The sequence below is a fragment of the Triticum urartu genome, chromosome 4A, assembly GCF_056163025.1.
Source record: "Triticum urartu cultivar PI428250 chromosome 4A, HENAU_Tu73, whole genome shotgun sequence".
Lineage (NCBI taxonomy): Eukaryota > Viridiplantae > Streptophyta > Magnoliopsida > Poales > Poaceae > Triticum > Triticum urartu.
In genome coordinates, this window is record NC_141876.1 from 43541125 (window position 1) to 43566474 (window position 25350).

The window sequence follows — 25350 nt, forward strand, 5'->3', positions numbered from 1 at the left end:
CTGGAGGAAAGGAAAAGGAAGGAGATAAGGGAGAGAGGTAGTCACCGCCGCCGGTTCGTTGATCCACTGGATAGCCGGCCCTGTACGTTGTTCCTGATACTTGTAGTTGCAGTGGGGGCTGCGGCTGTAGCTCCTGCAGTAGTGAGGTAGGTGGGCCTAGCCCATAGCTATCGGTCCATGAGGAGGGATGCTGACATATAACTAGTTATAAATCTGGAACCACGTAGTAGCATGAAACAAAGTACTCCTCAAAACATCTAACATTATGGGACGGAGGGAATAAAATAGAGGAAAACAAGTATACTACGAAAAACATATAAAGATGCTGGCAGACGGTCGGCATGGAACCGTCCGTTATCCATAACGACACACCGAGCAGAGCAGGAAGAGTAGGCATGCATCCACCGGTTGGCCGCCCACACCATCATCATCAGAAGTTTGACTTGCATGCGCCAAAAACCAGTCGACCCGATCGTTGGCCATCAAAGCCCCCAGCCACCTCGGTGGATAAGGCGATCAAGTGGGCCACGTGAGCCGAACACAGATCTGGATCAAATGATCGTGCCGTTCAGCAGCACGTACCGTCTTTTTCATTTCACCATAGTATAAAATTGCCCGGCCCTTTCCAAAACCAACCCGGGAGCCAGCGCTGCCGCCCAGTCCTAGTGCTCGGCGCGTGGTAGCTGCTGACGGCTTCCACCGCTGCGCCGGCGGCGCCCATTTGGCAGCGGCGGATTTGACGACGGGCGAGGCGGGAGTGGTTAGCCCGGCCCGGCCCCGCTGACCCAATTAGTACGCTGGGGTTAGCTGAGCCGCAGACCCAACTAGTGCTTCGCGGAGCCGCGTCAGCCCGCCCATTTGCGGAAGCAAAAGCACAGATGAGCTGAACGACCCAGACCCGACGACTCGTTGTCTCGTGGCAGGTGTCAGGAGGCTGGCTGGCTGGCGACCGGTGAGTGAGTGGTGATTGCGCCGATGGCGAAGCGCATCGGCGCGTCGCATCGTCCCTCTGCCGCAGTGGAATAGGAATAATGCAGGCTTGTTTCCTTTCCTTTCCTTTCTTTTTCTGGAAGAGAAGAGAAGAGAAGAGCACGTAAAGCAAAAGTAGAAGCAGTGCGCGCGTGTGTGTGGCGTACGTGCGACCCAGGAGAGAGGAAAACCTGAAGCAAAGCACACGGGCGCGTGCACGCACGCTAGGAGCCTTGTTCGATTTCGGACTCGCTTAAATCTCGCGTTGTTTTCACTTCTCAGGGCAGGAAGTTGGTGAAGTTACGTTAGTACGGGCGAGCGCCCGACACCAACAGAAACGGAAGCCGTCAAAGGCGATTTTTTGATTTTTAAAAAGGAAAAGGCCACAACGGTAGAGAGAAAACATAAAAAGCAACGATAAAAAACGCGAAACGGCTCCGCGTCTCCGCCCCGAAAGCCCGCGGTGCGCGGCCACCGAATCGAACCGCCCGATGGCACATCAGCCGTAAAAATACCACCACCCCACCCTACCCCTACCCCACCCCACGCCACACGCGCGCTGGCCGGCACGGGCGTGAAAAGGCCGTGGCCGAGGGGGGCCAGAAATTCCGAGGCACGGAAAGGGGGACGAGAGAGAACCAAACGGAGACAGAGTTCGATAATTAGTAGTAACCCGTTCGCTTCGTTCGTTGGATCGACTGACTGATTGATTCCCGTTATTAATCCGGTCTCTGTCTCTGTTGCCGTTCCCCTCCCCCCCTCGTCTCGACAGTACTGCTGCCGCAACAACAACTAAGTAGTAGCCTTCACGACTAAATCCACCACTCACACCTCCCCCCACCCCCACCCCCACCCGCGTCGTCTCCTCCTTCCTACTCCCTCCCCTCCCCTCTTCGGACGGAGCCCCGGGGTAGGCTAGGGCCTCCACCAAACCCTAATCATTCGGGGGCGGTGGCCCGCCCGCCCGCCCGCCCGCCCGCCGGCCTCGATCTGGTTGATTGCTCCCGGCGGTTGCGCCCCCGCCCGCGCGGAGGCGCCGTGGTCAGGACCTGTCGCCCCGGCGGAGGCTGCGCGCGGCGTGAGGCGGAAGGAGGAGCAGGAGGAGGGGGCGTTGATTCCGTGCGGACCAGGGATGAGGTGGAGGCTGGCGGAGACGGGGAGGCGGCGGCGGTGAATGGGAGCGGCGGGACGCTGCGGGGGCCAGCTTACTACTACATGGACGCGAGCGGCCGCCGCGGGAGGGTGCTTTGGCTCGTCAGGCTCCAGGTGAGCTGCTCCCTCGATCCGGCCGGGGTCAGCCCCCCGGGTTTCGTGGATTTGGGGCGAAATGGTCCAGATATTCACTTCGCCTTGGGAGGGATTTCGTACGAATTGGTTCGCATTTTGGATTTCTCGTGGCGATTTGGTAGATTTGGCCTGCCCTCTCTGGTGTAGGGTTTTACTGTTCCGCCGCGGACTTTCTTGGGCAAGGAAGGGAATGTTTCTCCCGGAGGAGCTACTATTTTTGGGCATCTGGGTCGCAGTTAGACTAGTGAAAGCAGATGAATCAAAACTTGCCGTTTTTGGATGGATTCCTTGCTGTTTGCCTATTCAATTTGCTGATGCAGTTCTTACCGCCTGTGGTCCAGTACCATTACAAGGAGCTGCTGCATTTATATTGCTACCCGTAACTAATTCTTTCCTTCTTGCTTGTGCTGCAGATTGTTTTGATTCTAGTCTGGTCTGGAGGAGCTAGTGCAAATTCCGACGACGGCAAAACATTGTCTCTGGAAAGCGCTGATGCTGGAGACAAGGATGTTTACCTTAGCCATTCCTGCATCCACGACGAGATACTGCATCAGCGGCGACGCGCTGGTCGGAAGGAGTATTCTGTCATGCCACAAGTATACCATGTGCCCCGAGAGAAAGTGGAGCGCGTAAGAGGCAGGCAATTGTTGGGGGTGTCATCTTGGCGTGCTCCACGGAGCAATGTCAAGAAGCCAATACGGATATACCTCAACTATGATGCTGTTGGGCACTCACCCGACCGGGATTGTAAAAATGTCGGTGACATTGTCAAGGTAGGTCTGGCGGAAGCTTATGATCGCGCCAGGAGCTGCTTTAATATCCTGGTTCTAATCCTCAGTTTGCTGTTTGGTTTTGCTAGCTTGGTGAACCGCCTGTACCATCAGCACCAGGAACACCTATCTGTTCTCCTCACGGAGACCCACCATTAGTGGGAGATTGCTGGTACAATTGCACCTTTGAAGATATAGCTGGGGAGGACAAGAAGCAACGACTTCGGAAGGTGCAGTTCTTGTGCTTTTGGTGGTTCTGTCTGTCACTTGATCTGAAATGTGGCATAGCTTAAAAAAGACAGGATACGCTATTGTCATGTTATTCTGTGTGCTAAATGCTGAGTTGGATTACTGGCAGGCACTGGGACAAACAGTAGAGTGGTTCAGAAAAGCTTTAGCTGTCGAACCTGTCAAGGGGAACCTGCGGCTCAGTGGGTACTCTGCTTGTGGCCAGGATGGAGGCGTACAGCTTCCCCATGCGTATATTGAAGGTAATTTGCCGTTATAATTAGGCCATCTTGTAGCCTTTTTGATCTGGTTCTCCATTGATTTTTCCCCTGAATTGCAGATGGTGTTGCTAATGCTGATTTAGTACTCTTAGTAACAACTAGACCAACAACAGGCAACACCCTTGCGTGGGCTGTAGCCTGTGAACGGGACCAATGGGGTCGTGCAATTGCAGGTTTGTTAACCCACTCAAGCTTCACATACAAATATTAACAGGCAGGAGAGGTTCTAGTGCTATTCTGAACATATGCATGTTTTGTAGGACATGTTAATGTGGCCCCTCGTCATTTGACGGCTGAAGCAGAAACGTTACTTTCTGCTACTTTGATACATGAGGTCATGCATGTTCTAGGCTTTGATCCTCATGCCTTCACACATTTTCGTGACGAAAGGAAAAGAAGGCGTGATCAGGTAATTGACAATGTCTTTCCTCTTATTGGTGTAGTATATTTCCATCTGCTGTTGTGGATCCCAGTGTTAAGTGCTGATGATTGCTTTATTGTATTTGGGTTAGATGTAACAGTCAAAACTGCATTTACCTTTTACTCCCTCCGGTCCTTTTTACTCTGCATATTAGAATTTTCTGGAGTCAAACTTCACAAAGTTTGACCGTATTTATATGAAAAAATATCAACATCTGCCATGCTAAAATTATATAATATGAAACTTTAAGTCATGACACATCTAGTGGTATTGATTTCAGATCGTGAATGTTGGCACTTTTTTCTACAAAGTTGGTCAAACTTTATGAGGCTTGACTTCAGTCAAATGTTATATGCAAACTAAAAAGGACCAGAGGGAGTATCTTTAAAGGGTTTATGACTGAAGCGCTCAACAATCCAGTGGGCACTACAGTTGTTGGGCAGCCTTACATGTTAGTTGCCACCTTACCATATCAGCCTAGTATTACGACTTAGGTTTAAGCTGAGAAGTCATGAATAATCTCCAAGTTTATAAGTACTAATAAGTCAGGAGATATTTGCACAACTTTTGGGGCTTATCTATTAAGAAATGAGCCTGTTGGAATGTTTGGCATATGTGCTATAAACCCAGCTTATGAGATTATTCTTATGAATCGCAATCCATTATATACGAAAAGCCAGAAAGGCCTGTACTCATATTATTAATTGCAATAATTATAAGAAAAGCCAGAAAGGCCTGTACGCATATTGAGGAACAACCAATTGGCAAACCTCAACACTTGTGGTTAAATAGTCCACTATGCATTGATGCTTTCAAATCTCTCACAACAGCCATGTGATATCTGTGCTAAAGCCTTTTTATGTGTAATGAGCATTAACTGGCTGGCATGATAGCTGATGCGGGCATGCCTTGCTAAGGAGTATACCCAGGTGGCTTGATATTCACTACATATGATTCATATAGAATGATAGACCATAATTTTCTTCCATGCCTTGGTGCAATAGGCAGCGCATCACTTCTCACTCAACTAGTTGTTGGAAACAAACCTACGCAAGAATGTCCCATAAGTGAGGACCATGATTGGGAGAACCGTGTATGTTCCATACAACAACAACAAAGCCTTTAGCCCCAAACAAGTTGGGGTAGGCTAGAGCTAAAACCCAAAAGATCTCCAACCAACTCATGGTTCTGGCATTGGATAGCAAGCTTCCACGCGGTCCATGGCTAGTTCTTTGGTGATACTCCAGTCCTTCAGATCTCTATTTACGGACTCCTCCCATGTCAAGTTCGGTCTACCCTGACCTCTCTTGACATTATCAGCATGCTTTAGCCGTCCGTTGTGCACCAGAGCTTCTGGAGGCCTCTGAATATGACCAAACCATCTCAGACGATGTTGGACAAGTTTCTCTTCAATCTGTGCTACCCCAACTCTATCTCGTATATCATCATTCTGGACCTGGTCCTTGCGTGGCCACACATCCATCTCAACATGCGCATCTGCGCCACACCTAACTGTTGAACGTGTCACTATTTAGTTGGCCAACACTCAGTGCCGTACAACATTGCGGGTCGAATCACCGTCCTATAGAACCTGCCTTTTAGCTTTTGTGGCACTCTCTTGTCACAGAGAACGCCAGAAGCTTGGTGGCAATCATCCATCCGATCGATGGTTCACATCTTCACCGATATCCCCATCCTTCTGCAACATCGACCCCAAATATCGAAAGGTGTCCTTATGAGGCACCACATGCCCATCAAGGCTAACTTCCTCCTCATGCCTAGTAGTACTGAAACCGCACGTCGTGTACTCGGTTTTAGTTATACCAAGTCTAAAACCTTTTGATTCCAAGGTTTGTCTCCATATTCTAACTTCCTATCAACCCCTGTTCGACTATCATCGACTAGCACCACATCACCCGCGAGCATACACCATGGGATATCTCCTTGTATATCCCTTGTGATCTCATCCATCACCAAAGCAAAAAGATAAGGGCTCAAAGCTGACCCCTGGTGCAGTCCTATTTTAATCAGGAAGTCATCAGTGTCGCCATCACTTGTTCGAACACTTGTCACAACATTAACGTACATGTCCTTGATGAGGGTAATGTACTTTGCTGGGACTTTGTGTTTTTTCAAGGCCCGCCACATGACATTCCGTGGTATCTTATCGTATGCCTTCTCCAAGTCAGTGAACACCATATGCATATCCTTTTACTCTCTGTATCTCTCCATAAGTTGTCGTACCAAGAAAATGGCTTCCATGGTCGACCTCTCAGGCATGAAACCAAACTGATTTTTGGTCATGCTTGTCATTCTACTTAAGCAGTGCTCAATGACTCTCTCCCACAGCTTCATTGTATGACTCATCAGCTTAATTCCATGGTAATTAGTACAACTCTGGACATCCCCCTTGTTCTTAAAGATTAATACTAATATACTCCATCTCCGTTCTTTTGGTATCTTGTTCGCCTGAAAAATGTGGTCGAAAAGCTTAGTTACCCATACTATCGTTATGTCTCCGAGGCTTCTCCACACCTCAATGGGGATACAATCAGGGTCCATCGCCTTGCCTCCTTTCATCCTTCCTCCTTGACCTCAGACTCCTGGATTCGCTGCACAAAACGCATGTTGGTATCATCAAAGGAGTCATCCAGTTCAATGCTAGAGCTCTCATTCTCCCCATTGAACAACTTGTCGAAGTACTCCCGCCATCTATGCTTTATCTCCTCATCCTTCACTAGGAGCTGGTTTGCTCTGTCGTTGATGCATTTGGACTTGGTTGACATCCCTCGTCTTCCTCTCTCTGATCTTGGCCATCTTATAGATGTCCCTTTCGCTTTCCTTCGTGCCTAACCGTTGGTAGAGGTCCTCATACGCCCGGCCCCTTGCTTCACTCATAGCTCGCTTGGCGGCCTTCTTTGGCACCTTGTACTTCTCTATGTTGTCTACACTCCTATCCAGGGGAAGTAGAAGTGAAGCTAGAGATACCTGGTGGTGGAACGATGATGCCCAGAAGGCTATGAAGGAGAAGGACACGAATCCGAAAGCGGAAGTCAGCCACCACAAGCTTATGCTGAGGGACAACACTCTCTCCAGGTATCACCTTACAATCTAGGCAAGCATGCTTGTCTGCTTTTCTCAAGAGGATGAAACCAATCTGGCTAGAGTGTTGACAACTACTAAAAGTCACCAGATGCGATTCTCTCTTTTTAAAGAGGGTGTTAGCTATGATCATGTCGTAGGCTAGAGCAAAGCTTAAGACATCTTCTCCTTGATTCTTGATGCCATAGCCGAAGCCCCCATGCACCCCTTCAAAACCCGTGATTGATGTACCCACGTGGCCGTTGAGGTCTCCTATGAAGAGCTTCTTGCCAATAGGTACACTCCTAACCATGTCCTCCAGGCCTTCCCAGAACTCCCTCTTGGTGTTCTCATTGGGGCCTACTTGCGGGGCATACACACTGATAACATTGAGAACTAAGTCCCCAACTATCAACACCTCTCTTCACAGCTGCATCAACTAGCTCCCGAAGCTTACCTGTCAGGGACCCTACGTTCCAGCTACCTAAGCGGATCCTCCTAGGCTCGGCTACCTTCCTAACCCTTCGTGCTCGTCGAGTCAAATGCGAAGACCCTTGCTCATTTTTCACTTCACCCGGGCGCCGATGTAGCGTGCCACTAAGGATGCAACGACCCGATCCTTGCTCACTTGCCACCGTATCCAGATCAAGATATGACAGGCCACCAGGGGGTGATGGCCCGACCCCCATTTGACACCACACCCGGGTTCTCTGATATGGCGCGTCGCTGAGATGGTTACACCCCAACGATTATCTTTTGGGTTTCATCTCCATAAGAGTGGCTGAGTTTTGACGTTGGCTCGCCAAGCCTATTACAACCCTCCTCCTTTACCTGGGCTACTTGCTATGTTGAGACAACATAGGCGGAGTTAACCGTGTATGTTCTGTGCAAGTGAATTTCTGGATTCTCTTTAATTTCTGGATTCTTAAAGAGACGATCTCAACTCTTAACTCTGTTCTCTATTTCTCTTCCTTATCTTGTTTATAAAGGTTGGAGTTCGTGGTGAGTTCACATGTGGGACCAACAATCTTCACCAATAAAAAAATGCACCCTTAGTCCCTTACCCACATGTGGGACTAGCAACCTTCCAAGGGACATAAATAATCAAATGTACTTTTACTCACATCTGGGACCTAAAACTAACAAACAAGTACGCTACTACTTTCATGTGAGACCAACACTTGCAGAATGCACAAATAACAAATGCAAAAATGTGACTCCAACTCAAAATTATGCTCTTGTTTTCAGTTTCTCATTCCAACCAAGCTCTTCCAATCCTTTATCGGAGAACGAGTGAACAAATTGTAATTCCAAAGCGATGGTAGACCTTGCCCATCTACTGTGCAGTCAACTACTCAACTTACTAATGCCTATTCTCATATGTTTCAACATTCAAAATATCATGTCTTGCAAAGAACCTACCCTGATTGCTTAAGATTCTCCAATGCCTGCAGCATGATCTTTCGATATATTTTCACTTTTAAATCATGAATCACGTGCAAAGGCCGCAGGACACCAACGTATTTTGACGACTTCCTAAGCAAGTGACCTAACTCGTATTTTATAGTTTCATAGTAGCAACACACGGGCATTCTGCTAGTAATAACTCTTATAAACATCTGAGTTGGTGGTGTTCACCTTCAAAGATTACCTCTTAAGTTGGCAAGAAATTTGTTACCACAGTTATCATATATTCTATGTAGTGGACAGATGTATCAAGACCTTTGATTAGCTGGTCCGGTTGAAGTACATTTTGAGATATTTCTTTATTTGCACAAAGCTGGGGACTACGATGACACATGCGTTTAAACAACTCAGGCAATAAAAAGAACTTATATAACAATGCATGAGCATTTAACTTCAGTAGCAACAAACAAGTATTTAGCGAATGAACTATCTTATCAGCCTGTGGGCCCATGATCCACACCCCACAGGATGATCAAGGGTGTGCACAACTGATTTCTGCATGTGTAGCTCATGATGGATTTGCACCTTGTGACCGTAGTAAACTGGGATCATGTTTTTGTAATCTTTGAGCCCTTCAGCACCAGGTTCTTCTTTTGAATGATTTAAAGATTCCTCATCATGCCTGCCACCTGGTCTTCAGCACTAGGTTCTGAGTCCATTGGTTTGGCACAAAGACAGGCCATTGTTTGGTGCTCATCTTTTCGGTCTTCTGCTCTTGTGCACTGATGTTCAGAGATTCACAAAATATCTCTTTCCTGTTAGGCAAAGGATTTAGTTGAGGCATTATGTTGGCAATTATTGTCCCTTCTGCTAAAAAAATCCTACTGTGCAGTCATATCGTCCAGTTGTTTGTGGGGAAAAAAGTTTTCTGCAAAGGAGCATACTTGGGGTACCTCTTAGAGTCTGAGGGAGAAGAGCTTTAGAAAGAATATACATCACCACATATATTCAGTTTCTCCAGTGCAAAACTTCTCTGTTTACTTCCATTGATTAGTAGTATAGCCTGAAAAACTATGTGGAAGTACTTCTGCCATATCTCTTTTTGATGATAGCTTATGCCCCTTGCCTAGTTCGCATTGCACACTGATCTCATTCTCTCTCTTTTCAGGTTACTGTTCAGGCTTTGGACGAAAAGCTTGGAAGAATGGTTACCCGTGTTGTCCTTCCTCGAGTTGTAATGCACTCTAGGCATCATTATGGAGTAAGTAGTAACTGAAGATTTGTGAGCTATGTTGAATCTTTTGGATTGTTCATGTGATTGCCACTGTCAATCGCTTCTCCATTTTTATATGGTACCTACATAAAGAAAGCTGCTTCATACTAATTGATACATTTCTTCATCGTGCTAGGCATTTTCCCAGAACTTCAGTGGGCTGGAATTGGAAGATGGCGGAGGCAGGGGTACCTCAGGTACTGCTGCCATAACATAAGTCTCCATAGTTTGATGTTTGTATTTTCTGACATTTACGTATTATATGAGTTGAGAATACCCCCAGTTGTGTAGATTTCCTCCCTTCACTAACATTTGACACTCTTAACAGGTTCACATTGGGAGAAAAGACTCTTAATGAATGAGATCATGACTGGGTCGGTGGATACAAGATCAGTGGTTTCAAAGATGACTTTAGCATTATTGGAGGACAGTGGATGGTATCAAGCTAATTATAGCATGGCTGAGCATTTAGACTGGGGTCGAAATCAGGGAACAGAGTTTGCGATCTCCCCCTGCAATTCATGGAAAGGGGCATACCGCTGCAACACAACTCAACTATCAGGATGCACATACAATAGGGAGGCAGAAGGTTACTGTCCTATAGTTAGCTATAGTGGGGACTTGCCCAAGTGGGCTCAATATTTCCCTCAAGCCAATAAAGGTGAGATAAATGGTCCTTTTTTCTGACATTATACGGGCTGTTCAAATGACATAGAGAACTCTTAATATGGATTTAAGTTTTCTGTTTAATCGCTGTTAGTTCTTACACCTCCTCTTAGTTGAGGGGGGGAGGCACACTATTTTTTTTGTACTAAATGCATAACTTTGGTTGGGTGCAATTAGTATATAGTTGTTGGTATGTTAGGACTTGGGAGTACCCCATCAATCCACTCTATCCTCTCTGAAAAGTGTGCAAAGCTTTGCCTTCTGCTGCTGTTTCGCAATAATCTCCCATTGCAGAGTAAGTTGAATCACCTAATCCAAGAGGTGATCCTGATAAGCTATTGAGGGGATCAGTTTTAGAACTATCTCTGAGGTTAAAAAATCAATTATTCTTTCTGGAAGTCTTTTTTTCATGTTCTATTCAATCTTAGGGTCTGTTATGCATTTTTTGTTTCAGAAAGCACTTCATTTTCTTTGGCTGCTGTCGTGCTGTAACAGAGACATATTACTTGCACACCAGAAAATGAGTACAGATCACCTAGTAATTAGATTACGTCACAACACACAACAACAGAAGGACCCTCCATCCTTTTTATCTTCTTTCCTTCTTAATCCTTCGATACTTGTATGTCAGCATGTTATGTTTTGAGTTTCTCATACACAATTTCACATCTGTAGGTGGACAGTCATCATTAGCTGATTACTGCACATATTTTGTTGCTTATTCCGATGGCTCGTGCACTGACGTAAATAGTGCACGAGCACCTGACAGAATGTTAGGTGAAGTACGAGGAAGTAACTCGAGGTGAGACTGCTGAAGATAATTTGGATGCATGCTCATTATAAAACACCCCGTTTCACAATTCTGACTGTTTTCTGAAAATTCGCCAACGTACAGGTGTATGGCTTCAACACTAGTGCGAACTGGGTTTGTCCGTGGATCTATGACCCAGGGAAATGGCTGTTATCAGCATCGCTGCACAAATAACTCCTTAGAGGTGACTACTGTTTCATTTATTATATCACTTTGCACAAAGTTAAACTGTGCTTGGACCCTGTCTTTTTCCAAATATTCTCGTGCAGTGTTATATTTCCATTCCATGTGTGGTGTCTGTTATTTGTAATGTTCATCATAATAATTGCCAAAATATAATCTATGGCTATAAGAACTTATGTTCGGTTCTTCACTCCCAAAATACTAAATGACAATGACAGTAAGTTTAGTCTACTTCACGTGCACCAATGGTAATCTTGTGTGCAGATTTTAAAATGTCGAATATGGTTATGGATTTGATCGATAACTCTTGTCACCATTGGATTTGTATGGAGATTGATGTGCCACGTGATTATACTATTTTTGCTACCTACAATGCAGTCATTCAGCTAGCTTTCTCTTTTTCTTGGGTGATTATCTTCATGTTTTGTGTTTTTTAATGCATCATCATACTGTTTCTGATACTGGCCACATCACATTTGCTCAAGCAATGAATTATGAATCATGTTCCTACTGTCAATTTTGAAATGCTGTTGAACAATGATAGGTTGCTGTTGACGGCGTCTGGAAGTCATGTCCAGAATCTGGTGGCCCAGTTCAGTTCCCAGGCTTCAATGGTGTGTTTTGTTGTCTAAGGTGTATTAAATCAAGCTCTGTTCTTTAGTTCTCACTTCTCACCCAAGTTAATTTTGTGCTGAAGGGGACTTGATTTGCCCGGCATATCATGAATTATGCAACACCGTACCAGTCCAAATAAGCGGCCAGTGCCCCAAGTCGTGCAGTTTCAATGGTGATTGCATTGCTGGAACCTGCCACTGCTTCCCCGGGTTTCATGACCATGACTGCAGTAGAAGTGAGTATACAGCTGCACAGCCCTGGACGTGTCTTTATTTTTTCTTCCAGTTATTAACTTTTTCAGCACAAATTCTCTAATTTTGTATCCTGGGAATGATGATGAATAACCTGGAGGTTCAAGTGAAACATTCTTTTGGTGGCAAATGTGCCATGCAACTTTTGTCGTGTTCTTTTTCATGTGAATTGTCAATCAGGATGAGGCAAATAGCCAACATGTACAATCTGCAATTATTGGTCATACGAAGAATGTGTAGTCCTTCATTTCTTGAGAAATTGGCATGATCGCCATCCTGATATGTTGAAGTGCTCATTCTGTTAACTTTTTCATGTGAAATTGGTTTGGGTCAACAGGATCTTGCCCAGACAAGTGCAGTGGTCATGGTATATGCAAAGCTAATGGGATCTGTGAATGCGAAAGTGGCTGGACGGGAATTGACTGCTCAACAGGTAAAAGCTTAATAACTGAAAGTCTCTATAGATGCACACATCTATTACTCCGGGCTGTATTCATGAGGTTTAGGCCATGGTGAAGGCCTGAAGAATTTCACATACCTATATTGAACAAATCCATTTGCATTGTGGGATGAAAGACATGGTTTGTGATATCAGTAAAGTTTGCAATTTTAGAATGATCAAACATCGGAAACTCACAATGCGTTGATTAGTTGCTCTGCTCTTGATTGAACAAGCAATAGTAATGTCTTGTTTTCATTGTATGCAGCGGTTTGTGATGAGCAGTGTAGTTTGCATGGAGGGGTTTGTGACAATGGTAAATGTGAGTTTCGATGTTCAGATTATGCGGGCTACACTTGTCAAAAGGGTTCGACAATACTGCCCAGCCTGTCAATGTGTCATGATGTACTGGTTCGGGATTCTGATGGGCAGCATTGTGCACCAAGTGAACTCAGCATACTACAGCAACTCGAAGCAGTAGTTCTTGTGCCAAATTACAATAGATTGATGCCAAGTGGGCGGACCTTCCTTAACTTCTTCAACAATGCCAATTGTGCAGCAGCGGCGAAGCGGCTGGCTTGCTGGGTACTGTTCCCTCTGACCATTTCTCAAATGTTTATGTCATTAACTTCCTTCTGATATTTCAAACTTGTGTAGCCACAGTTGCTTACCCATGAGATTATATTTTGCTGTTAATTGCTGCAAGCATTAAGTGGGTGAATAGTGGCACTTAGATTATCTTCCTATTTTTGGAATGTTTAACTTCAGCTGCATACTTACAAGAAGTTTAGCTCTCACTACAGCTTCTAAAAACAAGCATAATAGATTAAGTTGAACAACTTACCTCAAATAGACCAATAGATGCCACTTTGAAGAAGCATATATACTTAAATAGATTGCAGTATGTACGATGCCAAGTAGTGGTGATGTTTAAGTTAATAGACAATTTTATTGGCCATGCGGCTATGCCCTCCTTGTATATGTGGCCTTATAGGTTTGTGCTGTTAAGAGGGAAAACTGTCTTCTCATCTCATTCTTATTACTCCATTGATCAGATCTCAATTCAAAGGTGCGACGAGGATGGGGACAACAGGCTTCGGGTATGCTACTCCGCTTGCGAGTTGTACAATACGGCATGTGGGGCGGGTCTTGATTGCTCGGACCAGACCCTTTTTAGCAAGAGGGAGGAAGAAGAGAAGGGCGTTCCATGCACAGGATACGGCGAGAAGAAGTCTTCCTGGATATGACAACTTCCCGGGGAGCGCTTCTTCCCCTTTTTACTCTGGCTGAAGCTCAGAGGTGTAAAGTATAAGCCGCATTGCCCTATCCATATTCATTTTCGTTTTTAGCCAATGCTTTCCAATTGTAGGATACGGAAAGTAGAGGTCCATTTCACCTGGGCACCCGAAGATGGGTGCCTGGTGTCAGTATCTGGGTCTTCTCTTTGTTTAGAAGGTTAGTCTGACTGGAGGGGGCAGGGAGTGGGAAGCTGGGTGGTGGGTGGTAGGTTCCTTTTTCTTCTTCGTCGGAGAATAGTGGAGGGAAGAATGTAAATGTTAATGTGTGTTGTAATCCATGACTACATTCTTAACAGAGCATTTCAATGAGAGAAGAAGACCCTGTGCTTTGCCTTGCATGATCAATGTTAACCCGATGCTCATATCCACACACATTCATGATATACCTGCCTTTTCTTGTCAAATTTGAATTCGTCAAAAGAGTGAATGCTAGTGAGCTCATGATAAAATGTTACCAACATGACATCTTATCGTTGAATAATTTTCCTGAGTGACACTTCTATCAGATTTCACCGATTTGTATCATAGTTCATGTGCACTGGTGGCTCTACTTGGATTCTTCCATTTTACAGTACCGTTCATCATGAGCTCATCTCTGTGGTACAGATCAACTCTGCACACTAAAAATGAAACATAGCACATAATGATTGAAGAGATGACATCCTTATGTTTTTATTGACATTATTATCCCCTTCTGTTTCTGAACAAGTGTTGTTTGAACAACATATCAGCGTTTGCGCTAGTGTACAGAATACAGTATCCTGGAACCCACAGAGGTAAATTAGTGGCTTCATTTGACATGCAAACAGCTAATTTCAACTGTGTTCGTGCTCTCCTCAAAGTATGGCCGTTCCAAAGGCGACATCATTGTTTCTGGCCGTGTTCTTTGTCGAGGGCATACCGGCAGTAACATCGCCTTCGATGCCACATTCATTCTTGCCCCTTATGATCTTGAAGTATCCGTCCTACAATGCATTACCATATTTCTTTATTAATTCAGCCCAATACTCTGTTAATAACATTTAACAATGCGAGGAATTTGTCACAAACTTACATCACCCCAGCCTCTGTTCCACTGATTTGCAAGAAGCTGAAAAGCAGAAGACAAAGAAAACATATCAGGACTTGATCATTGTTCAACATATAGTGTGATATGGGGAATCAACAAGGTACCCAGTAATCCTCGCCAGCATCACTGGTTCCCCAACCGATCAACTTGACGGCATGACCTCCCATCACGCCACCTGTGATGTGCTTGTATACTCCTGATTTGTAGTGTGCGAAGTCCTTCAAAATTTGGCAGTACTAAATCAGTAACCCGAGAAATAAGATACTTCCTTTTGATTCTTTGTCATCTTATCACCAAGCATATGAGCTGTATATCAAATGACTAGCGAACTGAAGAAACACCGTACAACAGCATTGCATGCTTCATCTTACTCACTAGAGTGCCTATGTTAGTTGTTTCTAAGCTTTTGCTAATAATTTACTTCAGTAACTGCAACCAACCCAGGATCCGCCACGACTTCTGCTAAGTAGCAATTTTTAGAACCTCGGGTTAAAAGTCAGAAATAGGAAAAATACTGAAGTTACCTCATAAACGGTGAAAGCAACTTCTACAGGGCCATTTTTGTAGACCTCTGCCATGATGTCATGGGGATTAGAATGTACTCTGTACGCGTTAACACTGAAATGCTTATTTTCCTTCCACGCTTGGTTCTCCACCTTGCATTTCCTTTGACATTTTGGTGTAGGATAAGCTGGCTCGCATCCAGGATGCTGGCAACCAGTCTGATCGAAGTATGGATCGCACTGCCAAAAAGTGTTTTTTTCCAGGTTAATGGTATGCCAAGCAGAATTTTATACAGCAAACAGTATGGGAAAGCGCTATTTAAGTAAATATACATTAATATGGAACAGGAGAAAACCCAAAATGATGAAGCTAACAAAGCAGCCACCAAGGGTGGACATGATCTAACTTTCAGCCATGGTAGGCGAGGAAAGAGGAGCCACATATGTGCATTGGGATCAATTTTCATGAAGATTAATGGAAATTTTGACGATGGTTCATGTATTTTATGTTTCGTGTTAAGCTGCAAGAAATTTCCTATGCTTTAAACAAGACACATGTATTTTTTTCTCAAAGCAACTTGGGATGAGTTTACATAATCAGTAAAACTGTAGAATACAATATGCTCCTACTAACCACTACTCCCTCCATCCACTATTATACGACATTTTGGATATTTCAATATGGACTACATACGGACTGAAATGAGTGAACAAACACACTAAAACGTGTCTACATACATCCAATTTAGAAAAAAGTTAGAACATCTTATAATAGTGAACAGATGAAATAACTCCCTTATGTTTTGGTTCAAATTTACACTGTTAGCATTTCACACCACATAGCATCTATGCATTAACTCAACTGTAAGATTTACGGAAGAATTTCAGTACATCTTGCATTAACAACTGCCGAGACGTTGAGTTTACATTGCACTGTTTGACATTCCACACACCAACCATTTTATTAGATAACAGAAACTTATCGCTCTTGGAGGATCGGAACATTCAAATGGTACAAAGTAGAAAAGTATCATATATACCTCCTCAGTGACGACGCCACTGCGACGGAAGTAGCGCCATGCGCTGATAGGATATCCTCCATTACAACCGCTACCACACAGAAAACCACAGCAAGCCAGTAGGTCATTGACCGAAAGGGAGACGCTCTGCAAGGAGTACAAACAGCAACTTTGTTATGTAAGGATAAGGACTAAACGTGCCTGTTTGAAAGTAGTCTGAGAGCAGGTACGTCGTTCATATGCACTCACCATGTTGAGATGAATACAGAAACGATCCTGGAGAGCTTCCACGGCAGCAAAGGCCCAACAGGCACCACAGTGACCCTGCCATTGTTAACCAATACATACATAATACCTTGAGCATCTTGCATGATTCAGTAAGCATTCATGGAGATAACAATTTAAGGTAGTGTGAATATTCTTACTTGATCTGCTCATGAGATTCCGCGTTTTCCAGTGTATTGGAAAGGTAGAGAGGAAATGGAGTTAGTCAAAGTAATCAAAAAGACGCAGGAAACCAATTTCTGGCTGAAACTTGAAAGTGGGTCAACATTGAGTTATCTTGTTGAACCTACCAAGTATGTTCCCAATTGTGCTGCAACTGGACCATTGAGTTCTAGCGTCAAACTCCTTGGGGAGATCCATTTCTGGATGAATTTTGATCGGAACACCAGCGAGCAAACCCGGAGGCGTTGGCTTCACTCCCAGGATATGCTTGAATTGCTCAATCTGCATGGAAGACGGTGATTTTCAGGTCAGAATACAAGGAAGGAAAAAATGTTGCCTTGATGATGAGAACAACAGGAGGGTGTTGCTGTTTAGTGCTTACAGTGTAGTTTGCAAAGTAGGGGTTGTGTCCAGCCGTCCACCCGGCATTGGTATGCTTGTTGACCGTCTGAATGATGTCCTTCTGCGACAGTACAATACAACACCATATCATGAAGAGTAATACAAACAATAGATATGAAGATGGTGTCAATTTGAGTGGGACTAAAAGTCACCTGGATGATTCCTAGGGAATGCTCTGCCTTGGCTGTGCCGGCTAGCTGCATGTACATAGAGATTTTAAGCAAACATATATGTGATTCAGCTAACCGAGTAACACCCTGATCCTATCTATTCGGTGCTAGGATCGGGTTTTTGTTCTTATTTGCACACAAAGAACAAAATAAAAAGAACCCTCATAACTAGCGAACGTCTGGCAAATTTTGTTGTCCGTGGATGGCAAGTTCAGTGGGTAGGCGTGGCAAATCCGTTCAGTTCATTTTTTCTTGCCAGGATTTGCCGTGTTTGCTAGCTGAATTTGTTATCGTCGCGGCAACTAAAATTGCCATAAAAAACATTCGTTCTGACATGCCTTCCTGAGAAGGTCAGCACAAAAACATTAAAAAAACAGATTTTCATTTCAGAGCTTTTTTTAGAAGAATTTCAGAGCTATTCGACTTTCTTTCAGCGTTTGGCATCAGCTTATATCAGAGAAAAGGCCCTCGGTTGGCTCGCCATCGAGCTCCACCAGCACGGCGCTTCGGCGCGGGAGGCCCCTCCGCTGCGGGTCCCAGCGAGGTTGCTTCCCCGAGGACGGTCGGGGCCCATTAAGCTTGCGATCCTCAAAGTTCCCCTATCTCCGCAAGCTAGGTAACGAACCAAACCGGATCTTCGAGAGTTGACTCGAGCGGCGACGGGATCGGTCGGGGGAGAAGAAGCGAACCTGCGGGGCAGCAGCGACGGCGGAGAGGACGACGGCGACGAGCAGCGCAAGGGAGACGCCGACGCCCCCCATCTTCTTCTTCCTCTTCCTCGACGAGGAAGCAAAGCAAAGCAGGAGTCGCTGGCTAGCTGCTGCTACCAGGAGAGTCGCTTTGATTCTCCTCTTCGCCCGACACGGCCTTTTTTATTGGTTCCCGGCCTCCCTACGCCACGCCTGTGTGACTACTTCGATGAGATGGAGATGACCGTGGGAGTGACGCGCGCGGTCCCTTTCCGTTCCTGGCCAATCTCGCTGCGTGGCGTGCGGCATCAGCATCCGGCAACGGCGCGGGTGCGGCCACGCCAGAATCAACGGCTTGCTGTTTAAAACGTACTAGTATATCAGCTTTATTCTCTCTCTGTATTTTGCGAGAGTATATATCAGCTTTATTTGCGTTGCCGTTGCTTCGGGGTCTCTTTGGTTGAAATGATTTGTAGGAGAGTTTTAGAGGATTCTAATTCTTATGATTTCTTTTCCCTACGTGTGTTCTTTGGTTTGTAGGGTCACGTTCTTTTTCCTTCTTAAGACTCGTTTCATTTGTTCGTACTAGATTTCAGAGGAAGTTTCCCACACTCCAACCTTGCGTGAAGAATTTCATGTTTCTCTTGTACACAGGCATGTAGTGATGTGACTCTCAATTTCCGTGTTTTTTCCCTTTACTATCACGCTTTTAAAATCTTGCAAATAGGCCCCCCGATGTTTCTGTTTGAGCGAATCCTCTTCCAATTTTGTACATTTGCTCCGTTGAGTGAAACGCAAAACCATCCCATGGATTTCTTTTGGGGGGATTTGTTAGAAGGCATCGACATGACATGGCTAGCGTATATTTGCTCTGTTTAGTGAAACACATCACCATCCTGCAGATGTCCTTCGGGGCATTTATTAGACGGCATCGACATGACATGACTAGCCAAACACAATCAACTTATTAAAACTGAACATATTGCGAGACTTCTCATGCATCTACCCTCAGGCCATGCTCCCTCTCATTGGGTTTATTGGGCCAACAATCCACAAAATGCAAGAAATACATTCTTGATTTAATTCTTAATAAATGTATGATGTCGCTTGATCAGGTTAGTTTATAGGCCATTTTGAGCAAGCTTTTTTTTTTTCTCTCCCGGCTTTGTGCAAACAACTTGCCTTCTCATGCTCTTTCTGTCTCTCACGCACATGCATGCACCGAACCTTACTCACAATGAAGGCAACAATGTTTAGCACAAACACGTGAATACCCCGCAAAGGCACAGAAGGTCAACATCTTCCATTAATCCAAACAAGGAACCAACTACCCAAAAGCCAAATAAATGGCGGAGAGTATGCGGAAAACCCTCCACATGCACACCCAAACATGGAGTTGAAAAAAAGAAGGTACATCCTCAATTTCATGTTGGCCTAATTCCAGACCAATACCATGCAATTTTTGAGGGCAATAAAGTTAGCAACCCTTAATACCTCCTTTTATTGATCCGGTATTAGAACAAAAAAGAGTATCCCGCACTTATTTCCCAGAGGTGACCCTGAGTTGTCGAACCCATGAGGGGAGATTCCCTTGAAGCGATGGTCTCTAGCAAGCTTTTGTCAAATTGTCAAATCCATCTTTTGACCGGATCAGCAACCAAATAGTGATTTAAACACTTATAATAAAAAGAGGTACGTGTACGAGGTCTTATGCTTACAACCTTGCACTTACGCGGGGATCAAATAGGATATTAATTTATGCGCTAGAAGTCACCCATCGAGATGTGCTTTACGGATCAAGGTGGGCGATGTGTCCAAATAACATCTTGACCGACACGAGTCTTGCATCAAGAATAAGTTGTCCTACCACATGCCCTATCCGTCGCGCGGGGTTGCCTCGATAATTAAGATAATAAAATCAGACAAGAGCTTTGAGCGTTTAATGACTACACCTCATTTATCCCCAAGGATATGATCCATGTTATCCTACTGAACCTTACTGTCACCGGTGTTCGGTATAACACTTCATAGTCTCCTTGCTCCTAGCCTCACTGGTGCTCGATCTCCATGATCCTGGGTACCTGCAGGGATAAAGATCGCAGACAAGACAAGAGACATCTTCACGGAACAATTTTATTTCACACATATGGGACGTTATGTCAAATTCTTCCGTTGATCCCTTCAACAAATACCTTGGGTTGCAAGGCTCATGCCTCAACCCATACCTTACCGAACTACTCACAAATGGAAATCAGATCCTGAGAAGAAAACATTGAAGAACACATCTTGAGATTGATTGATTGCAATATGTCTTACAGTGGATGCCTTGTGCGATGCACGATTGCAAGTATGAAATAGATGGAAGAGCACTACCGTGGTGGTGGAGATGGCTATGGAGATGGCGGCGGCTAGGGTTTGCGAATGATGAAGAAGAGGTCCTGGCTGCTGTGTTCGTCGCTCTGGTGCTCGTTCTGTTGATATTTAGATGGGGGCCCTTTAATAAAAGTTGTTTAGGTGGACGAGTTGCCTCGGAATCCACGCCAATAGGGCACTCATACGGGCGCTCGCGCCTATATGGAACACAGTCTTATGTTCCGTTTTTGTATGGACGCCTCCTATTGATTCCTTCTTCCTTCATTCTTCTCCCCTTCCATTTCCACACGTGATTTCTTCCCCTTTTAGCCCATTTCATGTGGAAACACATCAAAGAGAGGATTTGTGCAATCCTTTGCATTTATTAGTCATTAGTGGCAATGTCAGAGCGAATGTCTCTTTTAAATGAAATATCTTAGTTTAAACAAAGGTAAAATGAGTGTAAACATATCACTCATCAACTCCCCCATGTTTAAACCAACATAAAGAGAAATCTGAATCATAAGGAACTCAGTTGTTTAAACATAACTAACGAGAATGTTTTGGTTCACTTACGATCGGTACGTCGAGATAGCCCTCCGCTTCTTAACCTGAAAACTTAGCATAACTGTAGCGTTGGCATGGTTATAGTGCAAGTGTTAGTGAAGCAAAGATAATCAACACAAAGTTCTTGATCTACTAGATAAAAAAACTTTGCAACACTCTATTCTATCTATTCTAGACAACACTTGCTTGTCGGGAATGCACAGAAGAGTTTTCTTTGATAGAGCCATTAAAACATAAGTTAGGGAGTAAAAAGCATGTAGTAAAAATATGATGATCTAATGCTCATAAGCACACCCACAATCATTTCCTCCTCAAGGCTCTCAAGCACTTTATTTCAATCATTGTTTGCTGAAACTTTGATTGTCACATGATGAGATTATGCCAACTAAATGATCATGCATATGGTTTCCGCTATGGCTTAATGTTTGGGAACTATGGATCTCTGATATATGTATCTTTCGAGCTCTTTTGATCAGTCCCCTTTATTTATGACATAATCATCATTTCAAGAGAAAGCCAAATAATATGCGTTTGTAGTGTTGCCACTAGGTACGGTAACAAACTCATAGCCGAAATCTGAGCTATCGCTCTTGATGGATCGTTCATTGGCCAACAGAGTCCTCATCATAACATCAAGAAAGGTGATGAAGCCACATTTACACACGTACACGTGCATATAGTAGCGGGGCCATAGTACCAGCAAGGAGCTGAAGCACCATGTAAGAGATACAACACATATTTTTGGCATGATCTCATTCACCCTTCAACTAAGTTCCTCTAGACAATTTAATACACAAGTGCTATCAAGTCTAATAAAATTAACAACATGGGGTTGATCAATTAAAACATCACTTCCACTTCAATTTTCCAAACTCCCAAGCCTTGAAAGACTTTCTCTTGTGCAAAATTATTCATTGTTAATATCGTTTCATTTAAAAAATAGTTCCACGGCAAGTCTTGGTTGTCTAAACTAAATAGAACAAATGCTACAAAATTATTTTAGCTACTAGAACAAAACCTTTGTCTTAACTATCAAGACTTACTCCCATCTACACATATCACACATACTACTACTACATCTACTCTAAGTATTTCCAATGCAAAAGGTGGGGGTCATAGGACATACCTTCATGGTTGCAAATTTACACACTTCTCTTCCTTACTATTGCATTCCTCATTGCCCGGCATTGATCAACTCTTTTGAAAACAAAATGCAAATGGACTCCAAAGGGATAGATAAAGAGCAAGAGCAAAGCAAAGCTTATTCTTTTTTTTTGTTTTTTTTGTTTTTGAAAACTAACTTGCAACCGAAAAAGTTGCAAAGGCAAAAGATAATATATAAAAAGCAAAAGCAAATAAAAGGAAAGTGTTGGAACAGACCAACTCGAGTGCTTCGAAGCTCCATGAGCTTAAGCACAACCTCATTACAAATTATTCAAATATCACCACATCTTGATGTAGAAGTGGTGGTAACCTCCCCGAAGTTTAGACTTTTGCAAGCCCAAACCGGCGAGATCATTGCGGCGGTTGGTCAGGGCCCACTCTTGGCTCCACTTGGATAAGTTCATGTTCATGTAGGCGGACGTGCCTCGATGGGATGCAACGAGGTTGCGCATATCATCAATAGAGCCCTGGAGGCTGCTGAGGTCCGCGTAGGTGGTGTAGTCTACCTTTTGTGGCTGGTCTTCTTCTGTCGATGGCGAGTTCTTCTTCATCTACTTGTTCTGGTTCTGGGCCTTCTTGGTCAAAAGCTGCATCTCCTTCCTATGCAACATAATGCAATTGTCCATGCTCGATGGAGAAATGGTTAGGCATAGGAGTAGGTAAGAAGTGTGCCACTCCAGGAATTCTAATGCAATGATGGCCATTACGAACAACTACCATTCCAGTGCTAGTAAGAACATGAATATCAATTAGGATGTTACCAACAATGGGGTGAAGGTGAGTGTAGTTGAGACCAAGGGAGTTGGCTAACATGGTGATCACTCCTCCACACACGATATATTCTTGTGCATGATTTGCTTGATGTGCGAGGCGTAGCAAAAGTATTGCCCCTAGGTTGGGTGAATAACTGACGTCAAGGTTTGCTGCTTTCCCGAGAACTAGCATGTTCTCATCATAAAGGTGTAAGTGGGGGAAGGGAAAGATACTTGTGCATGACCCAGATCTACCGGAATCTCAGGGACGAGATTCTGTGTAAGGGGGGGGGGGTCTGTAACATCCTGTGTTTTGTAAAACAAATTACTGAGTTTATGTGGTTGAAAATTTGGACCAATTAAAAGTGTTGGATCGTCATTGGCTTCTTATTAGATTTATTTACATTGCTTGTTGCGAGTGCCCTAAATTCATAAAAAATTCTCCTACTCTTATACTCTCTACCGTTGAGTTAAAACTTTGCCCAATGATCATGACATGTGATTAGGTCCTAAAACTATTTTTATTGCAATATTCACTGTTCAAAAAGTACTTAATATATTTTCATTTTCAAAAACCCCAAAATGCAGATTTGAACTATTAAGTATTTCTTTCTACAAAGGAGTTGGTTATTAAAATTATACTTGAGGTCTACTACATATAGTGCCACTATTTATAAGAAGAATGGACATTTGAAAAGTATTTAAGATTCTTTTTTGACTTATTTTTGGAAAGGCCTAGAAAGGCAAATAAATGATAAAAAATACTTTTCTGTTTCAAAAATACATGAGAAAATTTAGAGAAGCTCATAGGACATATATGTTCCATATATATGAGTTCCACCACATGGTTATGTTCATAATCTTTATGAAAACCTTAAAAATAACTTTATGGACATTTCAAGTATTTGAAATATTTCCATCAGAAATATTCTCAAATAAATTCAGGAAAATTTCAGCAAGTCGCATTTGTCACCAATGTTGATCTTGCCATGTTTCATCAACTTCAAAATAGTTTAGCTTGATCAAACAATCCTAAAATCAGTTCTCCCCTATTTAATATTTCCAAACTTTGTCTCGAGCATCTTCTATGCATCCCTATCACTTCATCAAGGTTCGAAAGAAAATATTTATCCTAAACAAATTAAAATGAACCCTCTTTGGTTCAAACTTTGTCCAAAGCATCTTCTATGCATCCCTATCATTTCATCAAGGTTCGAAAGAAAATATTTAGCCTAGGTAGATCATTCCATCTCAAAACTAATTATGCTCAAATATAGTTTTGAATGAAATTCAAATCAAACTTGATCCATTTGCTATCAATTTTTTACCTCAACTCTATCTACCATTGCTTATTACTCTAGCAACTTTATTTGATTCATTTGACTATGTAAAAATTCATTTACCACTTAAACCATCCCATGACAGCAACTCATCTCTCTCTCTCTCTCTCTCTCTCTCTCTTCTCTCATTAGCCACCCTAGCTCTCTCTTTGACCTTTCTTTGTCCACCCATCTTCGGAACTAGCTACTTTTGCAGCTAGACAAATCCACTCTCTTCCCTCTGCCCCAGGCCCCCTGCCCGAGCTCAAATGGCCATCATGGCCACTGCCTACACCCACCTCTCTTTATCTCTGCAACACACGAGCCCCTGCATGTAACATCCCAAATTTTCAATTTGGAATGTTATACATAGATCATCCATGCATATCATGATTTATTGCATTTCCATTCCGCAATCCTCGAAATTCTAAGCAACTCAAGGACCCACGGAGAGAGTTGGGGATTTTCCTGTTTTCATATTTGATTTTTATCAAATAATGAAATGAGGATTTTGATTTTAATAATTTTCCTCTCCGAAATATTTTATATTAATCAAATGAGTGGGGATAATATGACTTCTCCGAAATAATTGAAATATTGGAGGAAAAATATTAAAATAATTTATTGGATTTTATTTGGTTTTATTCGGATTTTATTTGCATTAGAAAAATTGCACGTTTTCAAAACTGCATTTTAGGGCCAAGAAAATGTTCAACTCGTCCTAAATATTTTATTTGGACGGTGAAAATTTGTTTTGGCATTTTTAGATTTTTATTTATTTTTCTAGGATTTTTCTTCTGTCGGTGGAATTATTTAAAAAAAATCTCCCGCCCGATTGGCCTAAGGCCCAGCCGAGCCAGGCCGGCCCAAGCCGCCACCGCCTCCCGCGCGCGCGCGCCGCCGCCGACCCGGGCTCC

At 43.7% G+C, this 25350-nt stretch overlaps 2 protein-coding genes across 2 annotated transcripts; one reads left to right on the plus strand and one right to left on the minus strand.

The window, feature by feature from the left end:
* Positions 1 to 1792: 1792 nt before the first annotated feature.
* Positions 1793 to 14318, plus strand: LOC125550516 (metalloendopeptidase / zinc ion binding protein). The gene is made up of 16 exons (XM_048713533.2): positions 1793 to 2235; positions 2670 to 3029; positions 3116 to 3256; positions 3385 to 3517; positions 3595 to 3708; positions 3796 to 3944; positions 9613 to 9705; positions 9854 to 9914; positions 10046 to 10378; positions 11059 to 11185; positions 11279 to 11378; positions 11922 to 11991; positions 12075 to 12227; positions 12581 to 12676; positions 12951 to 13267; positions 13738 to 14318. The coding sequence occupies exons 1-16, from the start codon at positions 2185 to 2187 to the stop codon at positions 13927 to 13929; spliced, it is 2490 nt and encodes an 829-aa protein (XP_048569490.1). The 5' UTR covers positions 1793 to 2184; the 3' UTR covers positions 13930 to 14318.
* A 309-nt stretch (positions 14319 to 14627) lies between these two features.
* LOC125550517 (cathepsin B-like protease 2) lies at positions 14628 to 18529 on the minus strand. Its single transcript, XM_048713534.2, has 11 exons — positions 18280 to 18529; positions 17573 to 17617; positions 17401 to 17481; positions 17147 to 17300; positions 16997 to 17001; positions 16821 to 16895; positions 16593 to 16718; positions 15574 to 15792; positions 15154 to 15267; positions 15035 to 15070; positions 14628 to 14945 (listed from the first exon to the last, which is right to left on the minus strand). The coding sequence occupies exons 1-11, from the start codon at positions 18349 to 18351 to the stop codon at positions 14817 to 14819; spliced, it is 1056 nt and encodes a 351-aa protein (XP_048569491.2). The 5' UTR covers positions 18352 to 18529; the 3' UTR covers positions 14628 to 14816.
* Between the last annotated feature and the right edge of the window lie 6821 nt (positions 18530 to 25350).

Excerpts from the sequence above, each read along its gene's own strand:
- LOC125550516 (XM_048713533.2), top strand. The coding sequence starts at position 2,185 with ATGGACGCGAGCGGCCGCCGCGGGAGGGTGCTTTGGCTCGTCAGGCTC. Across the intron at positions 11,186-11,278 it reads GTACGAGGAAGTAACTCGAG|GTGTATGGCTTCAACACTAG; the intron begins GTGAGACTGCTG and ends GCCAACGTACAG. Across the intron at positions 13,268-13,737 it reads CGAAGCGGCTGGCTTGCTGG|ATCTCAATTCAAAGGTGCGA; the intron begins GTACTGTTCCCT and ends TCCATTGATCAG.
- LOC125550517 (XM_048713534.2), bottom strand. The coding sequence starts at position 18,351 with ATGGGGGGCGTCGGCGTCTCCCTTGCGCTGCTCGTCGCCGTCGTCCTC. Across the intron at positions 17,301-17,400 it reads CCTACTTTGCAAACTACACT|ATTGAGCAATTCAAGCATAT; the intron begins GTAAGCACTAAA and ends TCTTCCATGCAG. Across the intron at positions 15,071-15,153 it reads ATGCTGGCGAGGATTACTGG|CTTCTTGCAAATCAGTGGAA; the intron begins GTACCTTGTTGA and ends TCTGCTTTTCAG.